Source organism: Bos javanicus, chromosome 12 (genome assembly GCF_032452875.1).
Source record: "Bos javanicus breed banteng chromosome 12, ARS-OSU_banteng_1.0, whole genome shotgun sequence".
Lineage (NCBI taxonomy): Eukaryota > Metazoa > Chordata > Mammalia > Artiodactyla > Bovidae > Bos > Bos javanicus.
The window spans coordinates 15,299,587-15,317,798 of NC_083879.1; the positions used below are offsets into that span (position 1 = coordinate 15,299,587).

Consider the following 18,212-nt stretch of genomic DNA (forward strand, 5'->3'; position numbering starts at 1 on the left):
AACTGACAGATTTGCACAATTAAAAATGACAGTATGGCAAAAGATAACATTAAGTCCAAAGAACAATAAATTAGATGAAAGTATTTATAACATATTTGACAAGAAAAATCATCCATCTGTTAAATCATTTTCTCTTCAGTTCAGTTCAGTTGCTCAGTTGTGTCTGACTCTGCGACCCCATGGACTGCAGCATGCCAGGTTTCCCTGTTCATCACCAACTCCCAGAGCTTACTCAAACTCACGTCCTTTGAGTCGGTGATGCCGACTCGATCCAACCATCTCATCCTCTGTCGTCCCCTTCTCCTTCTGCTTCTGCCTTCAGTCTTTCCCAGCATCAGAGTCTTTTCTAAGGAGTCAGTTCTTTACATCACATGGCCATAGTTTTAAAAGGAGCTTCAGCTTCAACATCAGTCCTTCCAATGAATATTCAGGACTGATCTCCTTTAGGATGGACTGGTTGGATCTCCTTGCAGTCCAAGGGACTCTCAAGAGTCTTCTCCAACACCACAGTTCAAAAGCATCAATTCTTCAGCACTCAGCTTTCTTTATAGTCCAACTCTCAACATCCATACATGACTACTGGAAAAACCATAGCTTTGACTAGACGGGCCTTTGTCTTTCTCCTAGTGTCTTTTTCTCTTAACATCTGCCTCAGCTGAGAAGCATAGTCACTTAGGTAGTATTCTATACATGTATGCACACATGTCCACACTTTCCAAGATACTTTTTTTTTGTTTAACTTTTTATTTCTCTTAAAGGATTCATCTAAACCAATTACGAGAGAATCTTGGATGACCGAACTTCCTCCAGAAATGAAAGACTTTGGTCTCGGGCCCAGAACTTTTAAGAGAAGAGCTGATGGCAAATCTGGAGACCGATCAGTCTGGACCGACACGCCAGCCGACAGGGAAAGGAAAGCTAAGGTGAGAGGGCTTGTGTGTTCCTGTATTTCTGTCCACGTTGGCTCTATTTTGAAAAAAATAGAAAGCAGAATTATTCCAGGGTACTGTTTCTTAGTTTATGATTCCCAAGGGAAAAGATTTCCCCTGAAGGAAAGTTATAAGAAAAGAAAGCGACACCAGTTGCTTCCTGTGTATTCATTTATACTGTTTCCCAACAAATTGTCTCATTAAACCTCAAGAGAACCTGGAGACATAAGTTTATTAACCTCATTTTATGAAAGGAGACACTGTGCCCTATGAGGTCATTTTTTCTGGAATTAAATGCTGGTAAGTGATGAACAGTAATTCCGTTCTAGACCTTTCTGATTCCAAATCCCCCAGTCTTTATACGTCAAAATGTCTCCATGAAAGTTTCTTTTAAAATATCTTGGAAAAAACCAAAGCACAGATTAACCTAGCGAGTTAAGTGATAGTAGTGAGTGTCTCTGAAAGTAGCAGTAGCTCCAGTGCACTAAACTTCACATTACTGTCAAGACAGGCAAAAAGCCCTTTCCTTAATACATTGAATAATTTACCAAAAAAAGAAAAAGGAAAAACTATGCATAAAATACATCATTATTATTAGATTTTCTTTTCTTGGATTTCTACACGTATTATGAAATATTCCATTGTTAAGAATCCAGCCAGTACTAACTCCTTAAATTCACTTCATCAGAAATTCCAATTTCCTTGAGTTGTGAGTGCTGTCTTAAATGCTTGACTAATTGGCGCCTTATGATTATAACTTATCAGTTTTAAATTAAACAGTTCCTTACTTAATTCATGCCCCTAACTCTGTTTGTCTTGTTCATTAGTACCTGGAATTATGAAGATTTCTATTTTCATTCTATAACCAAAAATTGAATGTCTCCTCTGGCAAGCATCATGTTTGGTCACAAGTGACAGAGAAAGCTCCTTAAGACACTTTGATTTTCATGAAGAATTGGTTGTGAAATAGTGTTGTTCTTAAAATGTGGGTGATGTGTGGAAATCACCTCATTTTAGCAGAATATGTGGCAAAACCATACGTTCTCTTTTACCCTGAAGACTCAAGGAAATCCGAGAGTTATAATGGACAGGTGAGGTGAACCACCACACCTGGGGGGAGAGGCAACGGAAGATGGGGGGTAGAAGTGAGCCACACCCCACAGCCCCACTGCTGGGCACGTGCCCTGAGGAAACCGCCATTGAGAAAGACATCAGTGTTCACTGCAGCACTGTTTACAATAGCTAGGACATGGAGGTAACCTAGATGTCCATCGACAGATGAATGAATAAAGAATTCGTGGTATTAATACATATACATAATGGAATATTACTCAGCCATAGAAGGGAATGCATTTGAGTCAGTTCTAATGAAGTAGATGAACCTAGAGCCTGTTACACAGAGTGAAGTAAGTCAGAAAGAGAAAAATTAATACTGTATATTAACACATACATACCGAATCTAGAAAGATGGTCCTGATGAACCTATTTGCAGGGCAGCAGTGGAGACGCAGACAGAACAGACTTGTGGACACAGCGGGGGAAGGGAAGGGTGAGACAGATTGAGAGCATAGTTTGGAAGCACACATTACCACGTGTCAAATAGGGAGCCAATCGGGATTCGCTGTATGACTCAGGGAGCTCACACCGGAGCTCTGTGACAACCTGGAGGGGTGGAGGGGATATATATATACCTACGGTTGATTCGTGTTGCTATATGACAGAAGCCAGCACAGTATTGTAAACCAATTATCCTCCAATTAATAAATAAATTTTAAAAAAGATGTGAGCCACACACTGTGAATGACTAGTGTTGGAATGCCTGGCTGCTCTTTCTTAACTGGTCTTTTATAAAAATAACTTACTGGCATTTTTATAATTTCACCTTTAAAATTGTCTCCAAAAAGACAACTTAATACCCTTGCTTACATGGATTTTTTTTAATATTTTTTAAATATTTATTTATTTGGCTTACTCAGGTCTTACTTGCCGCATGGAGAATCTTCCATTGTGGCTCGTGGAATCTTTGATTGCAGCACACAGACTCTCCAGTTGTAGCGTGCAGGCTCAGCTGCCCCGTGGCCTGTGGCATCTCAATTCCCCGACCTGGGATTGAACCTGTGTCCCCTACATTGCAAGGCGGATTCTTGACCACCGGGAAAATCCCTTACATGGACTTTTTATTTGTGCTTTTTTCAGACCTCCTGTTCCTCATTGTGTGTGAGTACATGTCTAGCCTACAGCTAGATATGCAAGAAGTCTTCCTCAAAGGAAAATAACACAGAAAAATGGAACGAAGAGAAAGTAACCAGTACAATTTGAACTTAAGATTTTAGGTCCTGTGACTGAGTTCTTTAGATCTAGTCATTCTTTTTACGGTTGAAAATGTTTTGTTGTATATTTACAACAGACTAACAAAGGGATTATTAATACCCCTTAGATCTTATGTGGTTCTATATCACAGCATGTAATACTGCAGACTTATATTTGTGGTAGAATTTATCACAGAAAGTATCACAGAGCTGTCCTTTATAATGTGAAGTTGCTCAGTCATGTCCGACTCTGCAACCCCATGGGCCTACCATGCTCCTCTGTCCATGGAACTTTCCAGGCAAGAGTACTGGAGTGGGTTGCCATTTCCTTCTCAAAAGGATCTTCTCGACCCAGGGATCAAACCTCGGTCTCCCACATTGTAGGCAGACGCCTTACCGTCTGAGCCACCAGGGAAATCCTTTATAAAGGTCATGACTAATTTTTGATTTTTGTAATGGATCTTCGTCAAGTTTCCTTTTTTACTCTCTCTCCAAATATCCTTTTTGTATGTTTTTTCCATCATTTCCCTCCTTTTTTTAAAAATTTATTTTATCATCTTACTTGTTATATTTGATTCCCCAGCATTCATCTCCCTACCACTAATGCCAACATGGCCTAAATGAAGTAAGATTAGAAAGAAATGAAAGTGTTATGCATGAACTAATTGAATAAGATCTGTTATAATCTCACCTCCCAGTCTTGACTAGATTTACTCTTAGAAGGTCAGGTCTTCACCTCCATCTTATCAGAACATCATTTTTCTCTTAATATTACAAGTAAAGAATCTGTTTCTGGGAAAATTGTTATGGAAAAATGAGAAATGAGCTACTCCTACGTTTTTTAACATACTTTATTAAGTACAGTGTTAGTCCATTATTTAGATAAAAATTGGGCTCAGATGGTAAAGCGTCTGCCTACAATGTGAGAGACCTGGGTTTGATCCCTGGGTTGGGAAGATCCCCTGGAGAAGGAAATAGCAACCCACTCCAGTACTTTTGCCTGGAAAATTCCATGGACTGAGGAGCCTGGTAGGCTACAGTCCATGGGGTCGCAAAGAGTCGGACATGACTGAGCGACTTCACTTCACCTGACTAAGCAAATAGCAACAGTATAAAAACATGCTTTGAGAAAAATAGTTTTCAGTTGTTTTTGTCTGAGCCTTATTCATTCTTGGTTGGGGCTGTATTTTGCTGAATATTTTTTTTTTCTAACCAAAATTTATTGGAAATTTACCTAAGTATTTCATCAGTGTGTGTGCTATAGTAAATGGTATATCTTTTTAAATTTCAAATTCTAATTGTTCCTTGCTGGTATGTTTTGTTTGTTGGCCTGGTATCCTACAGCTTTGCCGTGCATCTGTGTGTGCTCAGTCGTGTCCAACTCTTTGCAACCCCATGGTCAGTAGCCCATTGGGTTCCTCTGTCCATGGGATTTTCCAGGCAAGAATACTAGAGTGGGTTGCCCTTTCCTTCTCCAGGGAATCTTCCTGACCCAGGGATCAAATCCACACTTCTCTGTCTCCAGCATCAGCAGGCGGATTCTTTACCACTGAGCCGCCTGGGAAGCCCCAGCTTTGCTATACTTGCTTATTAATGCTAAGAGTTGTTTAATAGATCGTGGAGTTTTCTACATTGACACTCATATGTCTTCTGTGAATAAAGATAGTTTTGTTTTTATTTTTCTATACCCCTTTTGTTTCTTTCTCTTAATTTTTTTCCCTCAAAAGTGCTTTTCCTGGTTTTGAAAACAGTAATGTAAGATTTCTTCTTAAGCCTTATTTTCTCATCTGCATTTTATTACCGTTTGTCAGACTCATCTCTGAGTTTGATAAAATCCAGTTAGTTGATTGGATGGAGGTTTTGTGGGCTTTTTTTCTTGTTTTCAGGAAAATGTTAGAGTAGGAGACTAACAGATCCCTTACCAAGAATATTACCATTTCTAGTGGGAAGAGAATCAACAGGCCTGGCTTTGTCTAGTCTCCTGTTAATCTGAATTAAAATGATAGTATTTCTTGTTCATTTTTTCCTGATAATGTGGTTCCGTAATGTGTTATCTGTTCATTCCTCAGGAGATGCAAGAAGCAAGAAAGTCATTCAGTAAGAAGGATGAAGAATATATACCATCAGGAAGGGATAAGAGATTGGCTGAGCAAGTATCCTCATACAATGTAAGTCAGAGAATAAAATGCATGACCTTGCTTTTTTTTTTTACATCTTTTAATGCTCTTCTCATTTTTTCTCTTTTTCTTGTTTCTCTTTCTTTTATGTTTTTCTTTTCATCTCAGTCTTTTTCTATACCTCTGTTCTGAAAAATACTCTTGTGTGTACATATATGTATACAAACATATATGTATAATCCTCATGTTGTGGGCTTTTTTAATGCATCTCATAATATTTTCAGGTTTTCGGGGTTTTTTTAGTTTTGTTTTTTTATTTTTTTTTAATCAATTTATTTTAATTGGAGGCTAATTACTTTACAATATTGTATTAGTTTTGCCATACACTGACATGAATCCACCATGGGTGTACATGTGTTCCCCATCCTGAACCCCCCTCCCATCTCCCTCCCCATCCCATCCCTCTAGGTCATCCCAGTGCACCAGCCCCAAGCACCCTGTCTCATGCATTGAACCTGTACTGGCGATTCATTACACAGATGATAATATACATGTTTCAATGCCATTCTCCCAAATCATCCCACCCCAGTTCATTTTTTACTTGAATCGTATATCAGAAATTCAATTCCTGGAGATGGGTAGCACATGATCAGAAAGTAAAGAGCCCTATTAACTCCTAGAGATCCCAATTCAGACATTTCTAAATATAAGCCAATTTGGAATATTTGATGTAAAGATTTAAATAAAAGTATGAAACTTTAAAATACAGTTCAATTTAAATTTGAAAACAGTCAGGATTCATTGGGCAAACTATTATTTTTGTAATTGTCTCTTACTCATTAAAAAAAAAAACACAGCAAAAAAAACCTGGTATTTCACTCAAAGAATAAATAAACCACTGAACCCTTCAGCTCCTGAAAGGTATTTAGGTGTTCAGGAAAACTACCTTCTATTCCCAGTGCATTAGTCTATAAAAAGTTCTATAAGCATTAAAAATATAGTTAGCAAAGTTTTCACAGACTTGAGAGTGCTTCACTCACAACAGCCTTAAAAAGACTTCTGTAGGAATCTTCATAGGAGCTTTATTCATAACAGCTAATTTCTTTGATAAGCCCAGGTATCTATCAGTAAGCAGGGGGCCAAGGGGGAGTATATATATGATGAAATACTACTTGGCAATAAACAGGAACAAATTACAAATACATGCAACATTGTGGATTAATCTCAAAGTCATTATGCTGAGTGCAGGAAGTCGTACCCAAGATTTCATACACATGTACCACTGTATGATTCCATTTATATGAAGCTCCACAATAAGCAAAATGTGTCTGTGGTGGGAAAAAATCAGAAGAGTCGTTGTTGGAGCAGGAGTGTGGAGATGGACAAGAAAGGAACATGCAGAGCTTCTGCAGGGATGGAAGTACATCCCACATATTGCTAGGAGTTCAAGTTGCAAAGCTCAGTGGATGCAGTGTTAAGATTTGCACATTTCATTCTATGTAAATTACTTTAAAAGAAAACAGTGTAAACAAATATAGAACATGTAATGATGTCTGCAATTTACTTTAAAATGCTTCCAAAAAATTAGGGTTTGAGTCTTATGGTGAAATTTTGGTTACTTATGAGACCTACTTTTCAAAATATTAATGTTGTTTTCAGACTGAACCACCTCCTAGTATTGATAAATTGGACAATCTTTATAAAATATGACCATGAAGGCAAAAGAGTTGGACACGACTGAGCGACTAAGCACAGGAAGGCAAAAGAAAAACCAAACAATTAGAATCTTAGCATGAATTTTCTAAAGCTTCTGAGAAACTATCACATTCAAAATTAATTGCCCTTGTTTTTTACAAATTAGTATAAAACATACACGTTTTGTTAAATTATTAAATTTGGTAAATCAACAAACTGGTCGTTTAGCAAATTGATCTCACATGAGTTGGCTTTTGGTGTGATTTTCTGTGAACTAACTGCTTCTAGATGTTTTTATTACTCACTTATAAGTTCGGTCCTCTGTGTCAGTCACAGAATGCAAATGTGCTAAACCAGGTAGACGGCACACCTGAAACAAACTGATACAACAGCTCATTTCTTTTATCATAACAACAGTCCACTTGAATTGTGTGGATTGACTATAATAGTCTACTGGTTTAACGTATTCCTCTGTCTTTCTTGGTGTTCAGTTTACTACTTCAGGGGGTCAGTCAGTGGAAACTGACCATTTTTCTTTGTCCACTGGTGCTCACTTTTTGTTACCTTCTGCAGTTTGGCCCATCAGCGTAGACCGTTTTCCTCAGCACCAGCTCTAGGAAGTGCAAGCAGGACTTCTACCGCTTCTCACAGTTTCTCCAAACTCTGCTCTCTGTTTCCTCCAGCTCTTTCTTAAGTCTTCAGCCTTTCCCATCCAACTCTTGATAGCCTGTCTGCCTTCATCCTTATTGTCTCATTAGTGAATTATTATCTCATTAGTGGAAGAAGGGAGGGAAAATGTGGAGAAATTGCACTAAAAGGTTAAATTTTACAGTATAAATGTTTTACATTTATATGTACACATATAATTATATTCTCCATTATAGTTCTCCATCCCAGATTAACCCTACTCCTGTGCTTTCCATTCTCTTTCCCCCTCTGTTTATACCAAACTACCAGACAGAACCATCTGTTTTACGGGACACCTGTGTGAGAACCTGGGTGGATCTTCACAGCACAGGTTCCTGAGATCCATGGTGGCAGCTTTGATTCACTGCATCTGTCATGGGGCTCAGGAGGCTGTTTTTCTTTTCAACCAGTCAAGGGTGGAGAGAGATGGCCTTTCAAGTGTTTTTACTCAGTATTTACTGAGTATTGTCCCCTCAGAAAACTTCTCCTGGACATGTCATTATAAGTTTCAATAGTTTGCAGAGATACAATTTATAGCTTGTTTTATTATTCTTTTCAGTGTTTCAGATGGAATCTAAATGCCTTAGCAACTTATTATCTATTATTATCCTTTAAAAATATGTATGAACAAGCTCTTCCTTAACAGTTGGAAATTTTATTTCATCCTTTTTTCTCCTTGAATACATAATTTCATTTCTCTTATGCCACAAATTTTATCTTAATGGAATCCACTTTTACGCTTGAAAGTCTTTTATGATTATATTTGAAAAGTCATATTTCACTTCAGCAAATCTATGCACATAAATTGAAACCAAAAGGTTTTAATTTCCTGTATCTAAAGTCTAAATGTTTACACTTTTCTTCCTTTTGGATTAAGTTGTAAAATCAGTTGATAAAAACAATATAAACATATCTCAGATTTTGATAATTATTAAATGTCAAAAGTAAAATGTAAACCTTATATCTTAATGAAAGACCTTTTCTCCAGTTACTTTCTGGTCTTTCGATGAATGTTACTGCTAGAATAAGACAGATTTCAGCATCAAATATGTTCTTTATTTAGTTCATTTGTATAGTTAAGAGTCATATGGTTAAGAGTTAGGAAACCATGTTCACATACAGCAGTGGGTAAGAAAGGAACATGGTTCATTATCATGATGTCATTCAGTTCTTTAAACAGTTTCTATTTATGTACTTAAACCTCAGAATGATCTATTAACAAAAAATTACTATTATTAATGATATCCCAACTTTCACTCTGTCTCAACTTTGATTTTTTCTTTCACATCAGTCTCTTTTTTTTCTTTTGCAATTAGAACAGCTTGACATTTAGTAACTTCTCAGCTGAGGGCTGTTTCCATTTTTCCAAAGGGTACAAGCTGGTAGCATTGCCCCCTACTGGCTACTGAAGGGCGGGGCGAACAGGGACAGGAAGGACTGTAGTGCCCCGACTCCAGCCCCCTGAACAGCGTGTATTTCTCAGTCTCACTTTCCAAATCCGCATAATGGCAATAATAACATTTAATTTATATTGATTATAAATTTAGATGTTGTCCAGATTACAACATAGTAAATGCTCAGTAAATTGAATACTTAACATTTATTGACTGTTTCTTATGTACCCCGATATGGTACTAAATCCTTTGTATTCTTTAGATGACCTAACTCCTACCTCATCCAAATATTTGGACATTACTGCTACTAGGGTTTATTATTTTACAGCTGAGAAACGTAGGCATAAATTACTTGCCTGTGATCAGCAAGTGTTGAAAATGTCAGCACCATCATTGCTACTCTGGTTTCTCCAAATTCAGCGCTTATGTTCTTAACTGTTTCTCCATGCCCTGTGTATTGATAGGTTATTTTTTCTTAGCAATATTTGATTCTTTTTACCTCCACTTTCATTAAAAATAAAGATTTAGAAAGCACTTAACTTGCAAATCAATTTGTTTCCTAAAGATGTATGAAATGATCAGTGTATGAAATGAGAGGGATTGAGAAGTTGGAAATAGTGCTAATTTAAATAAATTCTTAACTATTACAGCATCCAGCTAGAGCTAAGTTTATAGGAAATAACCACATAACCTAGTTGACAAAGTCAGATCTCATTGTCACATCAGACAGGTGAGGCTGGCTTTCTGTGAAAAAGTCTGACTTCATTTCTCTGTTCAAATAAATATGATTATGATCATTTCTATGACACTTCTGAATTGTACCGTAGGTGGGTAGGTGCCATGAATTTGTCTTCTAATGAAATAAGATGCTGCCGCCTTCAACATTTCTTACCAGTTATTTTGCTTTCACTGAGCTCTCTTCATGTCTTTGCTCTCAAATATGTTCTCTGACAGGAGACAGGGTGTGGAAGAGATGTGGTTGTTAAGCAAAACTTACCGTCTTTCATTGTCCCATTCTGCAGTGTATCTGAATTCAGAAACATTCCAACAGCAGCAGAAATACCATTCCAAAAGGATATTACACTCTTTAAGAGAAATTATGTTTGAGACACAGAATAATAGCTCAAAGCCTCCTGGGTTTACCGTTCCTTGATTAGAAGTTTCGTTCATACCAGTATTGCAGGTTTTTTTATTTGATGCTCTGGAGCCTTGCTCCCCAAGACAGTGTTCTCTAATAAGATTCTGAAAGGCCTCTTCTTCATTAAATGGAAAAGGGCTGTAATAAAAGGGTAGATATCCTCACAAGATGCATTATCAGGCGAGTCCATTTTAAGTGAGGCTACATGAAGAAGCTGAGAATCACGGGTAGAGAACATTGAAATTCCCTGTGCCTTCAATACCCCTTGGAATCCACTCTGTGTGGCCCCCAGGGATGGATACACACACAGCTGGTCTGTACTGCCTTGCACCTACTCCCACATCTCACACCCTGCTCACACTCACACTGACACACACACACACACAGCAGTTGGATGGCTGCTGGTCTGTACTGCCTGCACGTACTCCCGCATCTCACGCCCTGCTCTCACACACACACACACACACACACACACACACACAGCAGTTGGATGGCTGCTGGTCTGTACTGCCCGCACGTACTCCTGCATCTCACGCCCTGCTCCTCCAAACCAGGGCTATTCTGTCTTATCCTTTAACTAATACTGAAAGGTCTGTGATGAATCTCTAATTTATAAAAACCAGTTGCCTCTGCTCGAACCTCATCCTCCTAGATATATTTGAAAATGTGAAACTAATATCATACTATAAATCAGCTATACTTCGATTTTTTTAAAAAAGAAAATGTGAGCACCGTCCCCAGCTGAAAAGAAAGAGAATGAGGGCAATAAGGAAAGCTGAGAGGGACTGAAGTCCTCTTGGCACACAGTCTGTGCCAGGACCATGCCGACGTGACCTGCACCAGCCTTGGATTTTGTCTCCTCTGTGCCGTTGTTTTTCTGCTTTGAGTGTGCTTTCACTTCAGCCTGGCGGTGCCTGTCTTTTCCATTCCACCTACAAAGGCTTCGTGGACCAGCGCGTCCATGAAGCTTTAATCAGGCTCCCAAGAGAGAAAGTAATTGCTCCTTTCTCTCCCATTAACACTGACTCATCATATGATGCTTTGCATGATGGTTATTTAAACATTAGTTTCATGTCCATCTTGTTCTTTTTTGATCACGTGGCATGAGTTCATAGATACCTTTATTTTGGTTGAATTGAATTTGCCTCTGATACATATTTTCTTCAGAGATGCTGTCTCAGATTTAGAAAAACCATTGAGGGACTTCCCTGGTGGTCCAGGGGTTAAGAATCCACCTGCCAATGCAGGGGACATGGGTTCCGTCCGTGGCCCAGGAAGATGCTGCAAGCCGCAGAGCAGCTAAGCCTGTGCACCACAGCTGCTGAACCCATGTTTTAGAGCCCGAGAGCCGCAACTCCTGAAGCCCACGTGCTACAACTCCTGAAGCCTATACTGCAGCCTGTGCTCTGCAGCAGGAGAGGCCACTTCAGAAGCCCTCACACTGCAAGTCGGGAGTAGCCCCCCGCTCGCCAGAACTAGAGAAAGTCCTCGTGCAGTGAAGAAGACCCGGCACAGCCAAAATAAATAAAATTTTTTTAAGTATTAAAAAAAAGAAGGGGACTTCCCTGGTGGTCCCAGGGCTAAGACTCTGTGCTCCCAATGCAGGGGGCCTGGCTTCAGTCCCTGATCAGGAAACCAGATCCCACATGCCGCAACTAATACCCAGCACAGCCAAATAAATAAAAGTAATAAAAATTTTTTTAAAAAAGAAGAAAAACAGTTGGGGTTTGTAAATAGCCTCCCTTAATGTTCACCATTACCACTTCATTCCTTTGTTTCCTGATTATTATATTCTGCCAGTGACGTATCCCAACTAAGATTTTTATTTCTGCTGTCTTGCTCTCCCCAGGAATCAAAAAGGTCAGAATCTCTTATGGACATTCATCATAAAAAATTAAAGAATAAGGCTGCTGAAGATAAAAATAAGCCCCAAGAGAGAATACCATTTGACCGTGATACAGATCTCAAAGTTCATCGGTTTGATGAAGCTCAGAAAAAAGCCTTGATAAAGAAATCTAGAGAACTAAACAGCAGGTTTTCACATGGCAAAGGCAATATGTTTTTATAAGTAAGTATCTATCAGTAAGGCATATTTTCATATTGATAAATTTTGAACTTTTTTTCTAAATAGTTACCTATAACTGTAAAAATTGATTTCCTTTTATAATAAAGTAGATTATAAACCTGCAGATTTTTTTTTTCTAAATAAGTGTGAATTTTGAAAATTCAGCCTTGTGGAATAAAAAATATGTTATCCTGGGAAAGTAGACTTGTCCTGATAATAACCTAACGGGGCATTACTATTCAGAATGCTAAAATAAAAGCTTTTCATTTGTCAGAAGCAGCAATGAAAAGTGTGATTTGAAGCTTGAGTAAATATGCATGCTTTATTAAAGAATGAGGTTTCTTAGCAATTTTCTTATGTTATTAAATAAGATCACAGAAGATGTTCATTGCTTTTGAGAAATTCTGTGCAAGTTAAGGTTCAAAGCCATTACATCACTCGTACATGGCCCAAACTGACAAGGGTTCATAATTGTGATTGCATAAAAGCTAAGGTTGCTTCGTAAAATCTTTGTGATTTTTAATTGGATGAAACCTACATCAGTATTAAAGTGTGGCTTTAAGGGAAAATACTGTTCAGATGAGAATTATTTTCCGACTTACTGAATTTTCTTATTCTTACTTCAGGGGGATTTCCCTGTGCAATGAAGAAGAGTTGAAGAATACTCTTTTTTTCTGTCTGTCCAACTTTATTCCTTTCTTTTGAGTTTCTTAAGATTAGAGGATGACTTTAGTCTAAAAAAACCAAAAAGATTTACCTTGTTCTGTGCATCCTTTAAAGTCACGTGAAAACATAAAATTGGTGTGTCTTTTTAGAGGAGAATTTTATTTATGTGTCTTTGGCTTCTGAGGACGTGTGGGCTTTTCTTCAAATAATCATTTTTAGGATCCTTCCACCCACCCTCACAAGTGCTCCATAAGATCTGCTCAGGCCGATCCAGGGCGTCTCTCCCACAGCCCGAACCCACCATCAGATGTCACCAGGCTGCCCTGAGAGACTGAGTGGGATCCTCCCAGTGAATCCATGAATTTGAAGCTATTTTGGTTTCCCTCTAAACTGCAGTCAGTGAACAGACAACATTTACTTGAAAACAGAGGGTGTGAAGGTTTTTTCTATTTTGTTAGCAGTTTGCTTGTTTGGGCTATCAGAGCTTTTTCTTTGTGGTTTGGGTTTTTTGGTTGGTTGGTGTCACAAAGAGGGACCTGTGCATTATTTCGTGTGCTAAGGAAAAACCATTTTGATTTTTCCAACCTTAGTAAGTAATCCTAGAGGATGCCTTCAGAGGTCACACCATTAAACCTTTAATGGTGTGAAGTCTGAGACCCGGGCTCTGTGTTCTTCACCAAAGCTTTGTAAGTCTTTAAACTGCTTTGGGATGATCTGACTTGGCCCATTTTTATATGTAACATGTTTTAGCTAATTCATTGTGGACAGATCTCTGCAATCAACCATGAATAACTTTTTTTAAAAAAATCAAACTCATATTCCCCAGATATAAAAATGGAAAGTAATCAAAGCCACCATGATGGAGGATGGTAAGTCTGTGATGCTTCAAGCATTGCCTCTGAAGATGTTAAACAGAAAATTCTCAACAGTTAGGCCTAAATACAAATTCTGGAAGTTACACTTTCTTACAGATTAATCCCAATTGTCCTGCTAGTTCTGTGTTCTAGTTTTGATGCACATGGTTTTAATGGGGAAAGATTCTGAGTCCTAGTTCATTTAGGCTTCATGAAAATTGAGTATAAAACTGAGTGTTCAGTCAGATTATGGGCCAGATTCTTCTTCTTAGACTTCTTAGACTATACAAATACAATGATACCTTCCATAAGAGTAACCCACTCAAGAATGTTCCTGTTTAAAAGATGAATTTTTTTCTCCTGAGCAAATTGGAAAGGTTCCTAGTCTAAGCAGAATTGAACAGAGCTGCCTTTTGATTGAAGATGTCATTTTTAGTGGGTGATATTTTCTGAACACAAAACTTTGTAGAAGAGTATCTATTACTTTCACTGATTTTGTTATAATGTTTTTTCTTCTGATGAGATGTTTTCTAGTTCCTCATCCTCATGTAAATTCCTAATATATATATATTTTTTGAGAAGCTTTTGGCATTTTTAAGATAAAAATGTGGTCTTTGAATACTTATTTTTGCTTTGCTTTCCTCACTGTAAAATAGAGAGAGATATTCCTATAGTATGTATTTATTGTTTCTCCCATAATGCTTGGAATGTCTGTAACCTCACCAACAGGGAGAAAATACTGATACTTTCCATGAGTGACCACATCACTGGTTCAGTTCAGTTCAGTCGCTCAGTCATGTCCGACTCTTCGCGACCCCATGAGTCGCAGCATGCCAGGCCTCCCTGTCCATCACCAACTCCCGGAGTTCACTCAGACTCACGTCCATCGAGTCAGTGATGCCATCCAGCCATCTCATCCTCTGTCATCCCTTTCTCCTCCTGCCCCCAATCCCTCCCAGCATCAGAGTCTTTTCCAATGAGTCAACTCTTCGCGTGAGGTGGCCAAAGTACTGGAGTTTCAGCTTCAGCATCATTCCTTCCAAAGAAATCCCAGGGCTGATCTCCTTCAGAATGGACCGGTTGGATCTCCTTGCAGTTCAAGGGACTCTCAAGAGTCTTCTCCAACACCACAGTTCAAAAGCATCAATTCTTCGGCGCTCAGCCTTCTTCACAGTCCAACTCTCACATCCATACATGACCACAGGAAAAACCATAGCCTTGACTAGACGAACCTTTGTTGGCAAAGTAATGTCTCTGCTTTTGAATATGCTATCTAGGTTGGTCATAACTTTCCTTCCAAGGAGTAAGCATCTTTTAATTTCATGGCTGCAGTCACCATCTGCTGTGATTTTGGAGCCCAAAAAAGTAAAGTCTGACACTGTTTCCACTGTTTCCCCATCTATTTCCCATAAAGTGATGGGACCGGATGCCATGATCTTGGTTTTCTGAATGTTGAGCTTTAAGCCAACATTTCACTCTCCTCTTTCACTTTCATCAAGAGGCTTTTGAGTTCCTCTTCACTTTCTGCCATAAGGGTGGTGTCATCTCCACATCTGAGGTTACTGATATTTCTCCCGGCAATCTTGATTCCAGCTTGTGTTTCTTCCAGTCCAGCGTTTCTCATGATGTACTCTGCATATAAGTTAAACAAGCAGGGTGATAATATACAGCCTTGATGTACTCCTTTTCCTATTTGGAACCAGTCTGTTGTTCCATGTCCAGTTCTGTTGCTTCCTGACCTGCATACAGATTTCTCCAGAGGTCTAATGCTATTTCACACCGCCCTGAGGACAGTTTTACAAAATGTGAGGCCAAACCAGAGTTTTCTGGCCCTGTGGAGACACTAAACCCAATATAACAACACTGACAATAAAAACAAAACAGCTGTTTGCACAGGATGGAAAAGTGGTCTTCATTTCATCTCCTCCCCTCTTCAAAGCTGCCCAAGGCCTGAAAAATCAAGTCTGTGCTCCACCTGGCAGAAAATTGGGATTGTTGACATTTTCTAAGAACTTTTAATTTTCTTTACTTCTTGGCCCAATTTTGTAGAACTGTGACCTCTTTTGAAACCTAAAAATAAGAAAAAAGAACAACTCAAGTTCAAAGAGTGAAGCAGACACTTTTAACATTTTTTACTGTTTGGTGAAGGTGATGTTTTAAGTTCATTGTCCCTGAAATTATACGATTTTTGTTCCACTCTCTAAATTGTCATCTCAGATTTTGGTGCTTCAAATAATACCAACATTACCGGTAAATCAATGGCTCTAGCAAGTGGGGGAATTGGCAGAAGAAACAAAAGGTGAGAGGTGGTAGCTACACCCATAATAAAGCTGTCTCATCAGATAACATTTTTTTTTTGTATCGGGAAAAATATCATAAATTAATCTCTATGCCCTAAGAAAAAGAAAAGCTACAGTTTTACTAAGAAGTTTTTATCTTGTTTGGGTGTAGCAGCTTCTTGACATTTGTCACTTGAACGTTTTATGGTTCTTTGAAGTAATGATATTTTTTAGAAATAAGGTTGATCTTTACATGGTACCAAGGCCTACATGCTCCATGCTCCAGAAGAGATAATCAGTCATTATATATAAATTAATTGATCCTGAAACATCTTGGTACTTTCTGTCTCTTATATAAGGTGGATAATGTTAACATTATTGCTTAGAAACATATGATCATGGGAGATAGTTTTTAGACTATTTACAGGAGCCCATATCACTTCACTTCCCTGTTTTCCGTGGCAGTGATAGGTATTATTAGGGAAAGGAAAATTCTCTCTTGAGTTGTATACCTAAAAGGAAGAATCAACATGGGGAAAGTCGCTAGAGAGAGTCACCCATAAAACAGCAACGCCAGGTCTTCTACTTGAGAATGTTAATTTTTTGTTGTTGTTGTTTGACTTCTGAAACCATCATGTAAGTTTGGTCTACAGCTTCAGAAGGTCATGCATTTCCTGTTCTTGGAGAGGTATATTTTTTTGCAGCTTAAATATTTACCCTGACTATAGTGTGTGCAAAATTAAAAAGCTATACACTGTCTTTCAATCTTTTCATTTTGATTTTATGATTAAAAGACTGTTTTTAGAAAAGAAGAATTTCTGAGGTGTTATTTTTTATGTATAAATAAAGATGCATCTATATCTGAAGTTGTGGCCTTTTATTTTTGCTTTATTTATTTTAATGTTAATTAGCTTATCTGAAGCAGGCAATGTTTTTAAAGAGAATGTCCTGTAAAGATTTATTCTAACCAGTCAGATCATTGTGGGGGTAAAGTCTTTCAACCCAACTCACTTGCCAGATTTTCATTATCCCAATATAACTGCAAATATTAAGTATTTGGGACTTCCCTGGTGGTTCAGTGGTTAAGACTCATACTCCCAATGCAAGGGGCATTGGTTTGAGCCCTGATTGGGGAAATAATATTCCTCATGCCACATAGCTTAGCCTTAAATAAAAAATTAACTATTTATTTAAAAACATAAGATAGACAATTTGGAAATGCTCTTAAGAGCACCAGGGCACAAGAAGGGCTGACACTAGCTTTATAACCAAAATTTCATTGTTCTACATATTGAAAGATTATATGACGGTGGTGGGTTTTTCCTGGGTTGGTTGATTATGAGATTCTTTGGGTTTTGCTTTTTGTTTTGAGGGAGTTTTTTGCTTTGTTTTGTTTGGCTTTTCTAGTTTTCAGATTGTTCCAGAAAGCATATATTCTTTTATAGTCCCAGGGAGAAATGAGTTTTTTGTTTTTAAGTTCTAATTTTGTATTACACAGTGTCAGAAACTAAACGACTAGGGAGACAGGACTCAGGATTTCTCTCTTCCTTAACTGGGGAAGTGACCAAAGGAGACACTTGGCAATACAAAAGCTAAGCATTAAATGATAGGAATCTGGACATAGAGTATCAAGGAAAGAGAGCCTTTGAATTTTCAGATCATTTTCCTATAGTAAATATTTCTTGAGGAAATACTGCACTTGTTCATTCAGTAAACATTTGTTAAATACCCGGGTGTATTCTAGGTGCTAAGAACACAGTGGTGAACCAGACATTCGTAGCCCTTGTCCATGAAAGGAGGTTCTGTGCTAGTCACTACAGAGTGTTCACAGGTACGTAACCCAGATTCCCTGCCTCATGATAAGTGGGAGAGCAGAAGATGTCATTTAAAAAATAAGTGCACATGATATCGACTTAAAAAAAAAAGCATAACATGAGAGTTTTGAGTTAAGTTTTATTTGGGGCAAAATGAGGACTATAGCCCGGGAGACAGTATTTCAGATAGCTCTGAGAAACTGCTCCAATAAGGTAGGGGGGAAGGTCAGTATGTAGGTGATTTTGATGATGGGGGAGTACGTGC

General features: G+C 38.2%; 1 protein-coding gene across 6 annotated transcripts in view; it reads left to right on the top strand.

Annotated features, from left to right (window-relative positions):
• GPALPP1 (GPALPP motifs containing 1) overlaps positions 1–17,948 on the top strand; it is a 34,032-nt gene extending 16,084 nt beyond the window's left edge. The window contains exons 6-9 of one of the 6 annotated variants that reach the window (XR_009739860.1): positions 759–923; positions 1,757–2,020; positions 3,126–3,262; positions 5,308–5,406. Coding sequence is in view for 4 of the 6 variants with exons in the window: in XM_061434542.1 (XP_061290526.1) it covers positions 759–923; positions 5,308–5,406; positions 12,119–12,337 (483 nt within the window). In the remaining 2 variants the exon portion in view is untranslated. Of the gene's footprint in view, positions 1–758; positions 924–1,756; positions 2,021–3,125; positions 3,263–5,307; positions 5,407–12,118; positions 17,000–17,877 lie in introns of those variants that run through there. The other 5 variants (XM_061434542.1, XM_061434540.1, XM_061434541.1 and 2 more) reach the window with 5 other exon arrangements.
• Positions 17,949–18,212: the final 264 nt, after the last annotated feature.